The sequence below is a fragment of the Schistocerca gregaria genome, chromosome 5, assembly GCF_023897955.1.
Source record: "Schistocerca gregaria isolate iqSchGreg1 chromosome 5, iqSchGreg1.2, whole genome shotgun sequence".
NCBI classification, from domain to species: Eukaryota; Metazoa; Arthropoda; class Insecta; order Orthoptera; family Acrididae; genus Schistocerca; species Schistocerca gregaria.
The window spans coordinates 348890847-348910048 of record NC_064924.1 but is presented as its reverse complement, the minus strand read 5'-3'; the positions used below and the strand labels follow the sequence as shown (position 1 = coordinate 348910048).

The 19202-nt window shown below is 43.4% G+C and overlaps 1 protein-coding gene across 1 annotated transcript in view; it reads right to left on the bottom strand.

Moving 5' to 3' along the window:
• The window catches only part of LOC126273337 (uncharacterized), a 443662-nt gene that overhangs the window by 53023 nt on the left and 371437 nt on the right, over nucleotides 1–19202 (bottom strand). Inside the window, exon 5 of the mRNA XM_049976884.1 lies at nucleotides 4164–4340. Within this exon, the coding sequence (XP_049832841.1) occupies nucleotides 4164–4340 (177 nt within the window). The remainder of the gene's footprint in view (nucleotides 1–4163; nucleotides 4341–19202) is intronic.

The following is a 19202-nucleotide window of genomic DNA, read 5'->3' as shown; positions in this document are numbered from 1 at the left end:
GTGCTAAGGAAGCACATTAAACTACAGTAACAGTGCAGATAATCTAAATCAGTTATTTTCTTCCGAGTTGAACTGTATTTTATTTTGTAGGTACTGTATTTCAAATGTGGGATTTTATTTCACAACGTCCTACAGTTTCAGTGAAATACTTTTGACAGAGAACATAATTAGTTTCTTTTGGCATGTAATTAGCTTAATTTACATTACATGAAATTCAGCATTTCACTAAGATTAAAGTTTTGTTTCACGACACTGTTCACAAGCGCAGTCAGGGCCGACCAATAGTCAGTATTTCCCAGCTGTTGAATACGATATCCAACGGGCACTTTACACGAGGAGAATTTTTTTTAAAAAGAATGTTCAGTATTTTATAGAAATCTTACAACCTTCCTGGCTGGCACGCTACTGCACTGTGAGCACCAGGCTTTATTTTTAATTGCTTGGTACATGAAAATAAATTAAAATGTAAACCCAATGCGCGAAATGTCTCATCGCTAAATGAAGAGAATTAAATGCATTAATAATACTAACTCAGTGTCTAGAAATAAAGAATATTTTGTTTTCTGTTTGATGTTCCGCATTTTTTAATTCAGGTTTTTAATTTACCGTGAATACTCGCGTTTTCAGCAATTACTAATTAAAATTAAAAAATATGTTTTCATGTTTTTTAGTAATATTTCCGTTTGGTAAAAAGTATGAATTTTAAAAACGTTAAAGAAATGTGTTATAGTAGAATTCAACTACACTGATCTGCAAAACTTAAGGACGAGATGAATAAAGTGATTTAACGTATTAACAACTCAGTGGAAATGAATGAAAGGGCGGAAGAATGTATCCTGAGGTCTCCCAGTCGCGCACAGGAAGCTGGACGCCACATGCAGCGAAGTCAGCGTGAATACATAGCAAAATGTGGCTGGCCCCGCAAAAGAAGGGAATTGAAGGAACGGCAAAAGACATTGTGTGTGCCGGCCGGAGTTGCCGAACGGTTCTAGGCGCTACAATCTGGAACCTCGCGACCGCTACTGTCGTAGGTTCGAATCCTGCCTCGGGCATGGATGTGTGTGATGGGTGACAACGTGCGACCCTATCGAACAGTGCTGGTGCAGGAGCTTCAAAATGGTTCAAATGGCTCTGAGCACTATGGGACTCAACAGCTGTGGTCATTAGGCACCTACAACGTAGAACTACTTAAACATAACTAACCTAAGGACATCACACACATCCATGCGCGAGGCAGGATTCGAACCTGCGACCGTAGCAGAATCGCGGTTCCGGACTGAAGCGCCTAGAACCGCTCGGCCACCGCGACCGGCGTGCAGGAGCTCTTGGAATAAGATAATATTCCCCGAACGTAAATCGCATGGAGTACGTATTGAATGTGTTGGGAAGACGTATTGAACCACGACCATATGCACCAACGACCATCAGCAGTTGCCAATCGTCTTGGTGAAGGAATGGAATGCCCTTAACACATGAAATGCTCGCCAATCTTGTGGCCAGCATGGGAGCACGTTGGGGAACATGCACTGACTGATCACACATCGTATTAAGAACCAGGTTCCGCCTTTTTTAATGTCTGTGGTACCACAGTAAATCGCTGTTACTTCATTGTAATTATTGTCTTTGAATAAAACTGTCATTTCTGTTGTTTCATTGTTCATCACTTTCGGTCAGTTTCTAGACTGTACTGTAGCAGTGTTTTCTATGCAAAATCAAAGTTTTACCGAGCTATGCTACTTGGCGGTGACACATCAGGTGAAAGTTGCTTTCGGTACTTAAGTTTTCCACACCAATGTAGTGATTTCGGAGTTGCAATTTGTATACGTTAAGCACTGAGCTACAAGTGACCGTTAGTAATTTAGAAATATTTTACATAGTACTCACTAGCGTTCAGAAATCTTGGTCTCAAAAGCGATTTTTTCGAATGTTTTTGAAAATTTCGTCATGCTGCTTTAGGAAACATACATCCGGGCACTGATCTCCAAACATCATAAGTATGGACAAAATCAAATAGGGGAGGAAATCTGCAAGGTTGTGTTCTTAAATGAGGAAGCATATCCACTTTGCATTAAACGCCGTGGGGAACAACTTTTCTAGGAGAAAAATGTTTGCTGATACTGCTCACCTGCTTTACTTGTGATTGAGCGTACATTACAACTGCATTTTATATCTGATGATTAATTTCAGTAGTGACTTGTCGATATTATGGTTATGCGGCTGAGATGCGGCAGGGCTTAGGCACGCTGAAGTGTGCATATGCAAAGTGTTGCCTGTAATCGAGTCGTTTGCTACGCGTGAAAGGGGCCTCAGCTGATGTAAATTTGACTCCCTATCCACTTCTAATCTATCTTTCTCCGCTATGACAAACTCAATCATATGGTTTTCTTGTTGAAATCCTCTGTATCAATTAACTGGTTTAGGTAGTATGCAGATATAGCACAACTGTGTAGTAAGCCGTGCTAATTCGGTGAAATCTGTCGTCCTAGGGCTGGTGAATTCAACAGAAAGACCCCTAGCGTCTCTAACAAAAGTTGTTCCCTTTGACGTTTGACACAAAGGCTTTGAGACAGCCTGTATATCAATTAGAAACGCGCACTTGAGAATCTACTGATGGAGAGATCGCATTTTGTACCCAAACATCGAAACTTGGGGGCTGAAGCCGGATCCAGACAAAACTGAAGGCACATCATTTCCTCTTAACAAAGGAGAACCTCAAAGAATACTTCGCGTTCTCTATGGCGGTGACACACTGAAACATAATCCACACCTAACATGTCTCGATGTCTCAACTTCAGTCACTATCTGAAACGTTTATCAGTTAAAGTCAAAACTAGAACTAAACTGAATCAGAAGCTGCTCAATATGTCATGGGGTGTTAGTGCCCAAGCCGGCCGGGGTGGCCAAGCGGTTCTAGGCGCTACAGTCTGGAACCGGGCGACCGCTACGGTCGCAGGCTCGAAACCTACCTCGGGCATGGAAGTGTGTGATGTCCTTAGGATAGTTAGGTTTAAGTAGTTCTAAGTTCTAGGGGACTGATGTCTTTAGAAGTTAAGTCCCATAGTGCTCAGAGCCGTTTTTTTGTTAGTGCCCAACTTTAAGAATTGGAGTAATACTCCTCGTACATTGAAGTGCAGAATACTGTGCTCCTGTCTCGACCAATAGCTGCCATACCAACCTTGTCGACACATTACAATGCGATCCATGACTGGAACTATTAGGACAAAACCGCTGCATGGGCTACCATTAGCAAGTAATATTGCCCCTCCCGGAACTAGACGGTTGGAAGCTCTCAAATCATAGTTAGAAAAATGTAATGACAATCCATTCCTTCTTTTTATCTCGATGCAGATTTTCTTAACGGCAGCAACTGAGACTGAGGTCAAGAGGTCCATCTGTATCTGTCGCCAATCAAGTCAAAGACTTCAACATCGGTGATCACTGGACATCACTTGGACAAGATCAGAATGAAACGAACTCCCCCCCAATGACCGATAGAACTTTGAAGGTACCAGCATTTTCTCTCCCAAGAAGACAATGAAACAATATCAACAGGATTCTAACAAACCATGGCATCGGGGATCAACTTCAGAATGTCCCCAATGCGGCTGATCTGGAGCTGGAGAGCAAAGGATCGTCCACCTGGCCCTGGTACATTCTTCACTGGTGCGTTACAGGACATATTCGACCTCACCACCGAAGCAGGGGAATGCCTGGCCCGCAGTGAACTCCATTTATGATAGAAAAGACTGTAGTTTTCAATAGTTATTGCAATTTTTAGATTATTTGCCGCAATTTGTGTAATTTCATTGCTATGTAGGTGTCAACGTCTCTCTCTGTCTTCCTCTCTCTCACCCTCATTCACCATCTTCCCCCTCCCACTCCACTCTCTCTCTCCTCACCCCCTCTCCCCCACTCTCCCTCACTTCCCCTCTCTCTGCTCCTCCCCCTCAATCTCCTCTCTCTCCTTCATCCCTCCCTCCCTTCCTCACCGTATGCTGCTCCTTCTCCCCCTCTCTCCACCCCTCCCCCGTTTCTCCCCCTCTCCCACATTCTTCTCCTCTCCAACTCCTCCATCCCCCCCTCTCTCTCCTCTTTTCTCTCTCTCCCTCTCCCTCACTCCAACTCCCCCCTTCTCTCTCCCGCTCTCAAACCCTTTGACTCACCCCTGAGAGAGACGTCGAGCAGCGACAGCCGCAGCGCCCTGCCGGGAGGCGCTCGCAGCCGCCAGTGGCAGTCCAGCTCCCCAACGTAGTAGCCAGGGTAGGCCGGTGTCTGCAGCAGGCCGCCCCCGCTGTCCGCCAACACCACGTCGCCGCCGCACGCCCGCGTCACGTTCGCGCCTGCAACAAGAGGCACATCCAAAGGAATCACACAGTCGCCGTTGCTACTGTTTATTGCTTCCGCGAAGCCTCTCAGAGTTTTCACTCCCTCACCTGCGGGAAAGAAGTAATCACTTATCGTGCGTGAAGAGCCATCACGAAGTGTAGAAGTAACTTCATGAGAACCCAGGGATATGAGCTGGGACCGTTGACGTTCATCTTGCAGAGGAGTGTTACATATTGATGTAAACTTAATTTTTTCCCATAATTCATGGTGCGCTACTTGAATCGTCATTACAGTTGCAAGTATGTAGTACTTTGGTCTAATTGTTGGTGGCAGGACAGTCGCCAGAAGTGTAATCCTTCTACAGTACAGCCCATTTTCCAAATTGCTGTAAATTACATTACCAGACAACACTGGATGTCATCGACACTGCCAGTGCTGGACGACGTGCTTTCTGTGGAATGTAAACACTGCCGATATTCAAAAGCGGTTGGTGGCAGAATGTAGTGAGTGTGCACCGTTGCGAGAAGTGCATCAGGACAACGCTCGTTCCCATATGAGCCGGAAAAAAACGGATCCTATAGGTGAAATGGGGTTGGAGGTAGAGCCATACCCACAGTTTTCCCCTGACTTCCAATTGCTAAGTACCACTTGTCATGGGCTATGAACAAAAATCTGCGCGGATACCATTTCCCAGGCTTCGAGGAACTGCGAACAGCTCTCCTGCAGCTGGTGTGGCAGACTCCACAAATTTATTCAAGGAGGGTCTACAGAATGTAAAGAATTCAATTCTGGATAATACGGTGGATGTGGCAATACCTGGAATCCAATTACAGGGATGGCAACCGCCATTCTCCGACTCGCATGGGGACGGAGGTTGTTGTGCTGCAAGAGGACATTTCGTGACAGTGCGCTCTCTTCAGACACCTGTGAGTATCCTCAGTGTTTACTCCCTACTTCCATAGAAACCACGTCGTGGAGCGCTGTCCCTGATGACCACACTCCATGTTCTCTCCTCATATCATGACAGCATTTGGGAAAATGTGCTGTACAGTGCAGGGATTTCACTTCTAGCAATTGTTGAACCACCTATGGTCAGTTGAAAGTCTTACATACTTGCAACTGTAGTGATGGGTCAGTTGGCGCACCATGAATGATGGAGAAAGACAAAGGGTAAATCAGTATGGAACGTACCTCGTATATTAATGACCTTGCAGAAAATATCTTTTCTCAGTTGTTGCAGTTGTCCGTAATGAACTAGGGGAGATTGTTGTACCTTGGAACACTTTTCATACTTTCGCCTTCAGAATCTACGGAAAGGTTTTTCCAAATGTGAAAATTTTTTTCAAGGTGCGACATGATAATCTACCTAGGGACAAATCTTTCATTCAAATTTAAAAGAGTCACAATGGAGAAGATCTTGTAAATACCGTATTTAATAGTCTATGTGTTATATTTTTACCCTGAAGGACACCAATAACCGGTAAGTGAAGTGAAATTAAGAAGTACAGTTACGAGTTAAAAACATTTTGAAATAGAAGCTGTTCGCTACCAACACAAATTTTCATTTTCAAGAGACAGTGAAATTTGTTAAGCCATTAAAGAAACTTAGTTCATCTGCAAATATTACATATTCCATGGTAGATGATCTTATCCCCTTTCAAGGTAAAGATAGTGTACGACTGATGAAGAATATCTGTAACCCAGGAACTTATCAATATCCTCCAAACAGCTTTATACATAACACAGCACTATAATATGTACAAATCAAAATATTTCAAAACGGTGGACAAAACGCAACCTCATGACTCACAACAACAAAACCAGCAGGAAATCCCGGAAATTGGTTATTGCGGTTTTTAATGCATATTCCCTCATGTGCCCCTAAAATCAGTCACTGGACTGAAACGCCGACCAGGAAACATCACGTGTTCTTAGGCACACTATGCCCTATCCTCCAGGTACAATATTTTCCCCTATTATCTGAAAATAGCTACAGATATTGATAAGAATTTTGAGCCGTGCAAAGAATGAGAATCTCGTAGCTTCACATTCGCACCAAGAGGTTAGTGAAATAGGCCCTATGAAAGTTGCAGGCACAAAGGGTCTGGCCCGCAAAAATTGAAAAACAATTAAGGAAAGTTAAGAAATAATCGGGAGAGGTATGCGAGGTCTGTTATCCCTTTTGTTCTTATCTTCTGTGTTCTATAAGGAGCCTTTCCTAGGCCTGCGACAGTCACAGTATCATTTCTAAAGTGTTGTTTCGTCCAAGTAATATCGTAAAGAAAAGCCTACCATCGAAAGGACGTTTATCGCTAACATGGTTAATGTGGCTGCAGTGAGCTGCAGCCTACACAGGTCAACCGTGTCGCCATCTATATTACTATATGGTTAAGGCGGTCACCCCATCACTTAGTCATTTAATCCCAGTTGCAGCTTGGTTTTCTAACAGCTTCAAGGAGCAACAGAAATTTAATTTTCAATGTTTCATGCAATTATTGTCCTAATTAATGTAAAATGCTATCACAAACCGTTCATTAATATGTACATTATTTTCTGCCATTTTTACTAAGTACCACAACTCTGTAACTGTTTTTACGGATGCGTCTAAATAAGGAGCTCCCTTGATTGCTTTGTTGTTTTCCCTGATCGTGTCCTCAAGGCCTGATTGCCTAGAAACTTTACTGTCTTCGACGCTTTATTGTGCCAAATCTTGTGGGCACTGGAGCAGATGAGGCATTCTTTGAGCGCTAAATTCCTTGTCTGTTGCGGTTCTCTGAGTGCCCTTCATTCTCTGCAACGTTTGTACTCGGCAGATAATGTAGTCCAAAATATCCAGGAGGCCCTCCTCCAGCTACAACACCTGGGTACCAGAGTACCTGGATATTGCGGGTAACGAAAGGACGGGTGTAGTAGCCCAGGAGGCGTGGAGCGATCCCCATTTATTGCAGTGTGTTATCCTCCTTCCGCTGTTGTGGTACACAGTCATGGGAAGCCTAGAGGGGCTGGAAGTGACTGATCAAAAGCTGCTTGTAGTGGCCGTGGCGTAGTTCCTTTCAGCCATGAAGACGGGATGAGGTCCTCCTTGCCCTTCTTCGGACAGGTCACAGCCCAATGACGTATGGCTTCTTGCTCTGGTGAGAGGACTCTCCAATGTGTGGTGCTCCTGCCGTACAGATCACTGTGCGCCCCTTTCTACTAGACTGCATTATTTTCGGACCAGAGGGCACCGGCAGATTTGGCGTCTATTTAAAGTGACTTTGAAAGGAATGTGGTTCGACTTTTACGTTTTTGCGATCTGTCCAAATTGTTTCCTATAGTTTTAGGTAGATGTTCTTAATGTGTTAACAGGGTGACTGTTTCACCCATGGCTTTTTTCGTAATTGAGCAGCCAGTCACATTTTCCAGTCCCTTTCTTTTAGCTGTCCTATAATTTTACTTCTATTTGAATCTCCCAAAAGCGTGTCAAATCGTAAATTTTTTGAATGATTTATAGGTCAGATCGACAGTTAAATTGTTGCAGACTGGCAGAGAATACAAAATCAAGGCAGTATAATACTGTACATTACATTACAGACGGTTTTCTTCAGTTGAAACTCTAATATGGTGGCATAGAGTATTTTATAAAAATTCCTATATCCAAGTACTTATATAACTTTTGAATAATGTATATATTACCAAACAATGTAACAATTCCTTGTTTATTCTCTGACTTTTCACAAAAATGCGAAACGTATGTTGGATGACGAAAACAAACATTTTACTTATACAAGCCACACGTAATACAAGAAATTTTAATACGTTCAGGCACTTCGCAGTAATGGTTTTATTTAGGTAGACATGGGACATGTACACTTAATCACATCCGTAAAGTATTATTATGTAAACTGAGAATGTACAAATGACAGAAGTTTAAAAACAGTATTACGCTGATACGCCTGAAATGACAAAGACCTATCGGAAAGTATACCATCCGACAGTTTTCTGAAGAAATGCTCTACACAGTCGAAAAATTTCTTTAATGAAGAGCTGTGTCACGCTCTCAGTTCTGGGTGGAATCTAAATTATATTAACAGTCTTTTAGTCCTACTCCTAAAGACGGAGGTGTCGTTTCGGCCAGGACAAGAGCACAATAAAAGCAACAAATTACACTACTGGCAATTAAAATTGGTGGAGGAAGATGCTGTGAAATGCAAATGATTAGCTTTTCAGAGCATTCACACAAGGTTGGAACCGGTGGCGACACCTACAACGTGCTGACATTAGGAAAGTTTCCAACCGATTACTCATACACAAACAGCATTTGACAGGCGTTGCCTGGGAAAGCGTTGTTGTGATGGCTCGTGTAAGGAGGAGAAATGCGTACCATCACGTTTCCGACTTTGATAAAGGTCGGATTGTAGCCTATCGCGATTGCGATTTATCGTATCATGACATTGCTGCTCGCGTTGGTCGAGATCCAATGATTGTTAGCATAATATGGAATCGGTGGGTTTGGGAGGGTAATACGGAACGTCGTGCTGGATCCCAACGGCCTCGTATCGCTAGCAGTCGAGATGACAGGCATCATATCCGCATGGCTGTAACGGATCGTGCAGCCACGACTCGATCCCTGTGTGAACAGATGGGGACGTTTGCAAGACAACAACCATTTTTTGGAATGAATCCAGGTTCTGTTCACAGCATCATGATGGTCGCATCCGTGATTGGCGACATCGCGGTGAACGCACATTGAAAGTGTGTATTCGTCATCGCCATATTGGCGTACCACCCGGCGTGATGGTATGTGGTGCCATTGGTTACACGTCTCGGTCACCTCTTGTTTGCATTGACGGCACTCTGAACAGTGGACGTTACATTTCAGATGTGTTACGACCCGTTACTCTACCCTTCACTCGATCCCTGCGAAACCCCACATTTCAGTAGCATAACGCACCACCGCATGTTGCAGGTCCTGTACGGGCCTTTATGGATAGAGGAAATGTTCCACTGCTGTTCTGGCCAGCACATTGTCCAGATCTCTCACAAATTGAAAACGTCTGGTCAATGGTGGCCGAGCAACTGGCTCGTCACAATACGCCAGTCACTATTCTTGATGAACTGTGGTATCGTGTGGAAGCTGCATGGGCAGCTGTACCTGTACACGCCATCCAAGCTCTGTTTGACTCAATGCCCAGGCGTATCAAGGCCGTTATTACGGCCAGAGGTGGTTGTTCTGGGTACTGATTTCTCAGGATCTATGCATTCATATTGCGTGAAAATGTATTCACATGTAAGTTCTATTATAATATATTTGTCCAATGAATACCCATTTATCATCTGCATTTCTTCTTGGTGTAGCAGTTTTAATAACCAGTAGTGTATTTTCTGCAACTGGTAAAAAGACTTTCCGCATGTGCTATTGAAAATTATTTTCTCGTATTTTTCCATATTTTGCTACTTCATTAGTGCACAAGTGTAAGGAGAGCAAGGCATGTCTACAGCAGTTTCAACACTCACTCCGATGTTTTGAGCAGTGGCTGCTACCGTAACTTAATAACGCGGGCATCCGTCTGCTGGACAGTGGCATCGGTAACTTGGTGTGGCGTTTCAGGTCGTGCGTCATCGTCCAATGATATCCGTTCATCGTTGAATCGCTTGTGCCACGGATTGACTCTTGCAACGGACATCGAGCGCTCTCCATACGCTAGTGCCATTGTTTGATAAATGTCCGTTCCCCGCACTCCTTCCGCTGCCAGCAAGCACAATACACCCCTCTGCTCCTCTCTCCAAGCCTCCATTTTTCTCTTTCTAGCAAGACTGAGTGCACTGAACTATCGATGTGTACACGTGCTCACTCTGTTGTCACTTCAGTGTCCGTCAATGTCTCTCTTGCGGTGAGTTTGGGGCCTCAGCGCTCTTACAGAGACCACGCCTCCTGGCAGCGCCATCTATCACAAAGCGAAAATAGTACTCCAACTAAAACATTCATATTTCTTTACGTAATACACGAATATGTAATAAAACATACGGGTTCCTATTTTAAAAAAACGGTGTTGATATCCGTTTGTCGGGCCGGCCGCGGTGTTCGTGCGGTTCTAGGCGCTCCAGTCCGGAGCCGCGCTGCTCCTACGGTCGCACGTTCGAATCCTGCCTCGGGCATGGATGTGTGTGATGTCCTTAGGTCAGTTAGGTTTAATTAGTTATAAGTTTTGGGGGACTGATGACCACAGCAGTTGAGTTCCATAGTGCTCAGAGTCATTTGAACCATATCCGTTTGTCCTATGGCAGCTCCATCTTGCGGGCCAACCATAGCGCCGTCTGGTTTCCCCCTTCTAGTTTCGTTCTCTATAGTTTTTTCGTTTGACGCTTATGTCGTGAGAGATTTGGCCCAGTCACGATCAATGGACTACCCTGTATATTGGAACTACAGAACCAGTAGTGTGGCGCTGTCGAAGTTCTTTTCCACCATGGAACTATCTACTCACTGTTATTTGCCGATGATCAAGCACTGATACCACAACGCACGCGAAGGTATCATGTTTATTATAGAGAAGCTGACGGAAGCATATGAGCGAGGCGGGATTAAAACAGATATGAACAAAACACAATATCTAGAAGTAGAAGGTTATGGAAGGGACATACTACTGCCGCAAGGACTATTAAAGCAGTAAACCAAGTTAATACTTAGGATCGATCATCAGTACTTCAGGTAGCTGTGAAACAGACGTGGAAGAGATGATCCAGTAGGCAAGAGGAGGAATTAAGATGCTGAATGGAGTTCTTTGGAGCAGGCCAATATCAAAAGAAAAAATGAATACGATTCTGCATATGATGCAGAAGGGTAGACCCTGGGGTAACGCCAGAAAAGTATAGTGCAGGAATTAAGGAGACAGCCAGAATATCCAGAAAAGAGAGGAGAAGAAATGGGAAATTTCGGAGATAACGGATACGGAACAACCAATCGACCAAACAATCGACAATAGAACTCTTCAATGGTGTTGCCACGTACGCCAAAAGGAGCAAGCAATACCGTAAATGGTCGCCGCCGGGATGGAGGAAGCGCGGAGGGCTGAGAATAATATGAAGAGAAAAAATAATGAGAAAGGGAGGTTTGAGAGAGGAATGGGAGTACAAAACAACTGCTGACGATCGCAGGGGCGTCGAAAAGAACACACATGAAAAAAAGCTTTGCATCACCTCGATTCCGAGAGTTTCGGAACCTGTACGGAACACTGGAATAGAGATCAACATAAACATCATTTCCGCCATTTTTATTGCTCAAGAAAACCACACATTGCATGTTGCACCACCATACAGCGAGACCGTCAGAGGTACTGGTCCAGACTGCTGTACACACCGGTACCTCTAATACCCAGTAGCACGTCCTCTTGCATTGACGCATGCCTGTATTCGTCGTGACATTCTATCCACAAGTTCGTCAGGGCAATGTTGGTTCAGATTGTCCCAATCCTCATCGAGTGGTTGGTGGGTCTGGGCCTGAGCGAGGCACGTCATCGACAGTTCGTGTCTCTCTGTATCTCCTCCATGTCCGAACAACATCAATTTGGTTCATTCCGAGACGCCTGGACACTGCCCTTGTTGAGAGTCCTTCCGGGCACAAAGTGACAATGCGGACGCGATCGAACGGCAGAATTAACCGTCTAGGCGTGGTTGAACTACAGATAACATGCGCCGTGGTGGATTGACTGGAACTGATCGGCTGTCGGGCCCCCTCCTTCTAATAGGCGGTGCTCATGCATGGTCGTTTACATCTTTGAGAGAATTTGTGACATCTGTGAACAGTCAAAGGGACTGTGTCTGTGATACAATATCCACAGTCGACGTCTATCCTCAGGAGTTCTGGAACCCAGGCGATGCAAAACTTTTCTTGTTGTTATTATAATTAAGTAATGTTTGGGATGTCCTTCAATTTCCGTTATTTTCCATAATTGACTCCTGACCATACAGTCAAACGCAGTTTCGTAATCTATTAATAACAAGAATGTACATAGGTTGTATCCCTTCGCTTTTTTTTTTAATGAACTCCTATAGCACAAATGTGCAATTCGAGCAGGAACCTCGTTTCTATGACCACATTATTCTTTTGTCACAAGGAATTTATGACTTACATTCAGCATTCTTTTCATTACTATCCCGAGTTCAGTAAATGTATTTCACTCTAATGAAGCTTATTATGACTTTTACAGTGGCTCTGGCCTTAATAACACAGTGTAATTATATAAATTACATATAAACGTTTTGTATTATTTATCGCATTCATTATTATCTTGCATATGTTACTGCATTTCTACTTGTTCTCGATAAAATATATCCATTTATCATAAGCTTTTATTAAAATTGAATATTTACAGTTCTTGATACCAATTCAACATTCACACATTACTTAAACGGACTACCTCAACTTTATCTTTAATGTTGTAGACATCTGACCTATATCTTTCGTTTATTATGAAGCAGAGCTGCAGCAGAACGATACAAAGGGCCAAAAAGTGCACGATATGTAATTGTGAAGGATACCATGTTGATTTTTGGTCATGTATTAATGTAACTTCAGTTTTCGTTTTAACGTGACGAGAATTTCTTTGCCACTGATCGGGCTAAAAATAATAGTAATAATAATAATAATAATAATAATAATAATAATAATAAACTTTCTTATAGATGTAGTTATTTTCACTCTTCATTATATTAACGCACTGCTGTTGGTGTTCCGCCTGTTTTCAGGGTAAGAAAATTAGATTACTACCTACATCAGATACCACGCTGCCTTGTCGTGGGAACTGCAAACGTCGGTGAAGTGCAAGTTGCCGATATGGCGTAGTACCACGCGAGTCTGATAAGAAAAGCTGCCTGAAAACTTTTGTGCGTTCTGCGAGTGACGCAGCAGGACGTTTCATTTCATCGAATGTGAGGCTGCCCCATGACGCACTGCTTTTCCCACTTCAGTCATTGTTTCGCCAACCGGGAGAAGCCATAAATCCACTCGCAGAGAGCGAGCGGTCATCAACGTCGCTGGCTGAGGGTGAAACCTGACATCCAGCCAACGTATAACAGGACAATTAAAGTGATGAATGAGGGGGCGATACGGAATCTGAGCGGCCGCTTCGCCTCGCGCCACCTAACACGGCAGCGGCGTTCGCACGCAACGATATTCCACCAGCGTACGTGCAAGGCAGCAGCCGATGAGGATTGCCATCACTCGATCTAAAAACGCACCTGATCGTGTTACTGAGTTCTGGAGGAGGCATCCAGAAAAAAACCAAATGATATATAAAAAGGAAAACAGTAGTAGCAAGAGCCGAAAAATATACGGTTCATATTCGCTCATGAAAAGTAGAGCTACAAAGATAAGTTAGAAGCAATTAGATTTAAATTATGAGTGGTGGTAGCAATGAAAGTGAGAAGAGGGTGAAGAAACAGAAACAGGATAGAAGACAAGTTACGAGAACTGAGGGATAGAAAGTGGCGTGACTGAAAAACGAGAAAAGATAAAAGAATATAAGGTGAGGGTATTTCCATAGATTTTTTTTTTTTATAAGCCTGCTGGTTCACAACAAAGACATTAGCCGGAGTATGAGTACACACGACAAGCACGAGAGTAGCTGCTTGGCTCTAGAAAACAATCTATTTCTCTCCTTAAAAATGTGAGTTTTCCGTTACTGCGATGACAGATTTTTTATTATTGTTCGTATGCTGTTCCTCAGCTGGTGCTGTAAACTTCTTTCAAGTCCAGATTAAAAAGTTTTAAGCAATTTCCGAATGCGAATCTCTGTTCTCAGATTGAGAAGTATCTTCTCTGTAACACCTAGTTATGTGGTAACGTGTATTCTGCACATTTGCCTGATGTCAGTTTTCGTTGCTTTATAGTACGGGTGTGCAGACTTGCTAATACAGCGGGCCACAAACCTCTCACTGTGGACTACGTAAGAGCCGCCTGAATGAGAAAAAAGAATTATGTAACTAGTTCTCTTCATTTGCTTAAAAATATTGACTTCATGTAACAAATGTACGAGAGCTGTTCAGAAAGTAAGGTGCGATCGGTCGCGAAATGTAAGGCACAGTGAAAATCAAAAATGTTTTATTTACAAAAGTTTGCTACACCTTCCAGCTACTTCTCTACATAGTCTTCGCTCCAACTTAGACATTAGTCGTGGTTTTGCACCAACTTTCCAATACCCACGTCATAGAAGGCAGCCTCCTGAGCTTCCTGACACTTCTCTACGCTGGTCTGCAGTTTATTGTCTGTGCCCAAATGTTGTCTTCATAGTCAGTAGTTCATGTGAGCAGAGATGAACATCAAAGGGCGCCAACGCCGGACTGTACGGTTGGTGATTAAACACTTTCCCTCGTAAACGTTGCACGAGCTTCTTGTTGGCCCCTGCAGTGCTCTACCGAGAATTGTCATGAAGAAAGAAATTCATGACGGGCGTGTTATGTGGGGTTGAGCGAAATCAGGGGATACCTCGCAGCAGGCACCCATACTTGGCGGAAGACACTAGTGTTCTAGGCATCTTTACTTGCTTACTGTGTGCTCAGAACTGAAAACAGCGACGTGATGCGATCGACAGAAATACTAGAGCCACTGCCTAACACATCTGTGTTAAGCTTCATCGGATTTTCATTGTCGTTTCCATTTCGCGACCTACCCGACTTTACTTTCCGAATAGCCCTCGTAGTAGCAACAATGTATTGTTAAAGTAACTAAGTTCTACAAGCCCCTGTTCTCTCGTTTCCGTGAAGAAATGAAAAGTCAGAGATGTACCTGGTTTGCACCTCTTTGTCCAAGGCAAATCGCAATCACAATTGCAGTCTTTCTTCAGGACTGCAAAGGTATGGAAATCGCTTAGAGAGATCAGTACTGTATGGAAAATGTGTAAGAGCTATCCAATCCACATACTGCCAAGAATATTTGGACTGCGTTGCGGTTGGTCCGCTGGGAAGCCTTTACATATCCTCAAAACAGTCCTGGTCTCCTCACATGATTTCCGTATGTTTGGAGTCTTGAAGAAAGACATTAGTGCTCGTCGATTTGCTTCGCATAAAGAGGTGCACGCCTGGTTACAATGACGCTTCTGTAGGCAACCGTAAACGTTTTTCCATGAAGGCATTGCCCGTATCCTGTGTATTAACAGTTGTGGGGCTTACTTAAGAAATAACACACAGTTTACTTCGCTCTTTCCATCCGTTTCGTTCTCATCTAACTGCTCCTTATGGATGCAACCAGATAAATATGCCAGTCTGAGAGAAATGGTGCATTATTTGTCACACTGGACTCGCATTCGGGAAGACAGCGGTTCTATCCCTGCCCAGCCAGCCAGATCTTCGTTTGTTGTGATTTCCCTCGCTGCCCACGGGACTTGAAAAGTGAGTATTACTTCTTCTTGTAATGAGTTCCAGTTCTCAGAACTGGTTGTGTCTTCAATAAATAAATAACTAACTTGTAAAGAAACATCAGTTTCTCCTCCTAATAGCGATCAAGAGTTGAAACATTTGAAACAGAAACGGACAATTCTTGAGACACAATCCCATTTGCGGGTTACCTGTCGAACAGCTTCCAGAGGAAACAGAAATTTATTCTCAATATTTCTTATAATTAATAACCGTGTTTAAAAATTTGAATGCTGACATAATATACTCATTAAAAGATATAATCTTATGTTAAAGGTTTAACACAGTAAGACAAATATTACTGTTAGAAACTGTATTTGTCTTCAGTCAGCTTAGCACACTGCGCATAAATTGTACAGACTTTATTCAATCTGTATTTGAGAATGATAACACTTCCAGCAAAGCCGGCCTGGGTGACCGAGCGGTTCTAGGCGCTACAGACTGGAACCGCGCGACCGCTACGGTTGCAGGTACGAATCCTACCTCGGGCATGGATGTGTGTGATGTCCTTAGGTTAGTTAGGTTTAAGTACTTCTAAGTTCTAGGGGACTGATGACCTCAGAAGTTAAGTCCCATAGTGCTCAGATCCATTTTTGAACTTCCAGTAAACTTTACACAAAACTTCAAAACTTTAAGAAACTATATCTCACTAACACCACCCACAAAATGATGAAAGGTTGAAAGTTTAGCACTTACTACATTTTCCTCGCTCATCCAATAAAACTTCAGCATCAGGTCTGGTCTTTTAATCTATTACTTCTTTACTGCTCACTCTGTCCGCAACATATTTTGTAGACCATACCCATGTTTGCTACTGAACGTGACTGCAATATTATATCATCGTATGAAGCATAATACAGAAATATGACGTCATAAACATTGAGATGCGTGAAAAACTAGCTTCTGCTTAAAACGGAGTGCAAGTTTCCCAGACTACATTCATCTACTGTTTGATAACGAGGGCACTTAGCAACATCCAACAAACGTTAAGCATAATTTCGAAGGTATTCTAAAGTTTTTATCTTTCACATGTTTAACGTCAGACATATAACACAAAAATAATTTTTAAAGGGCTCAATAGTTTGAAGTTGATTACACACGATAGTTCGACTCTTCAAATAATCGGGATTTTGCTCGTACCTAAGGTTACGAAAAGATATAACATCAGCATTCAAAGCAAAATCAGTAATAAAATACCGACTGTGGAAAGATATCAGGCAGTTTTCATCATATATGCCAGATTTTCGATTCCCTTTCGTCGTGATGTAAATGCAAACCTCAGCGCGTCACAGGCTGTGTTTGACGTTTGAAATCGCAGATTTCTGGATTCGGGGCACATCCATATTGAATCAGAACGTGTGGAATATGTATCAGCTGAGCGGCTGGGAAGGGAAAACTGTAGATACAAGAGAGAATACGTGGGTGGGGGAAGAGATATTGTCTGACAGCGACATCGAACGGGCGGCGCAAACATTCCGGTTTGATTTGTGAGCTGCGTATCGCCTTGCCAACCACTTACACATCCAATACAAGAAGAAAAACGAAAATAAATTTCAGAAAATATAAATCGAATCACTGCGATGGAAAATAATGTATACTACTGGCCATTAAAATTGCTACACCGAAGAAATGCAGATGATAAATGGGTATTCATCGGACAAATATGCTATGCTAAAACTGACATGTGATTAAATTTTCACGCAATTTGGGTGCATAAATCCTGAGAAATCAGTACCCAGAACAACTACCTCTGGCCGTAATAACGACTTTGATACGCCTGAACATCGAGTCAAACGGAGCTTGGATGGCGTGTACAGGTACAGCTGTCCATGCAGCTTCAACACGATACCAAAGTTAATCAAGAGTAGTAACTGGCGTATTGTGACGAGCCAGTTGTTCGGCCACCATTGGCCAGACGTTTTCAATTGGTGAGAGATCTGGAGAATGTGCTGGCCAGGGTAACAGTCGAACATTTTCTGTATCCAGAAAAGCCTGTACAGGACCTGCAACATGCGGTCGTGCGTTATCCTACAGAAATATAGGGTTTCGCAGGGATCGAATGAAGGGTAGAGCCATGGGTCGTAACACATCTGAAATGTAACGTCCATTGTTCAAAGTGCCGTCATTGCGGACCAGAGGTGACCGAGACATGTAACCAATGGCACCCCATACCACCACGCGGGATAATACGCCAGTACGGCGATGACGAATACACGCTTCCAATGTGCGTTCACCACTATGTCGCCAAACAAGATGCTACCATCAATGATGCTGTAAACAGAGCCTGGATTCATCCGAAAAAATGACGCTTTGACATTCGTGCACCCAGGTTCGTCGTTGAGTACACCGTCGCAGGAGCTTCTGTCTGTGATGCAGCGTCAAGGGTAACCGCAGCCATTGTCTCCGAGCTGATAGTCCATGCTGCTGCAAACGTCGTCGAACTGATCGTGCAGATGGTTGTTGTCTTGCAAACGTCCCCATCTGTTGACTCAGTGATCGAGACGTGGCTGCACGATCCGTTACAGCCATGTGGATAAGATGCATGTCATCTCTACTGCTAGTGATACGAGGCCGTTGGGATCCAGCACGACGTTCCGTATTACCTTCCTGAACCCACCGATTCCATATTCTGCTAACAGTCATTGGATCTCGACCAACGCGAGTAGCAATGTCACGATACGATAAACCGCAATCACGATAGACTACAATCCGACCTTTATCAAAGTCGGAAACTTGATGGTACGCTTACACGAGGCATCACAACAACGTTTCACCAACTGCTGTTTTTGTATGAGAAATCGGTTGGAAACTTTCCTAATGTCAGCACGTTGTAGGTGTCGCCACCGGCGCCAACCTTGTGTGAATGCTCTGAAAAGCTAATTATTTGCATGTCACAACATCTTCTTCCTGTCCTTTAAATTTCGCTTCTTTAGCACGTCATCTTTGTCGTGTAGCAGTTTTAATGGCCAGTAGTGTATTTAGGAAGCGCATCTGTGAAAATCCTCAGGCATGAACAGAATGTCGCTTTAAACATGTTGTTCCATTGTTTTACGCAGACTTTTTATGTAGATGTAGAATAGTCCTTTACGCTCTCTATTTCTGTTTATATGCAGGATGGTCCAAAACTCCACCGACGAAACTCGAGGTTAGTCGGTGATATTTTCTGAGCTTCTTGATATCGCTGACACGTGGTGAACGATTGTTGGTTAAAGGACAATGGAATGTCGTTTGATTCCTTACCCTCATTTCCGTTCGTATCTGTATTGCAGTGAAAACACCTGCACGGTATTGTGAATATCGACAGTATACTCCGTGTGTTCTGCTCGGAAACAAACGCGTTAGACTCACTCACGGTGCTTTCCGTTGACAATAGTGATGCCCACTTTACTTTTTATCCTCGAGCTTTACAGGTTGATTGGTTCTGGCTGCAAAGTTATGTTCGCGGGAAAGCTGTGGTACGGCTTCTCCAGTACCGAGATGAGAGCAGC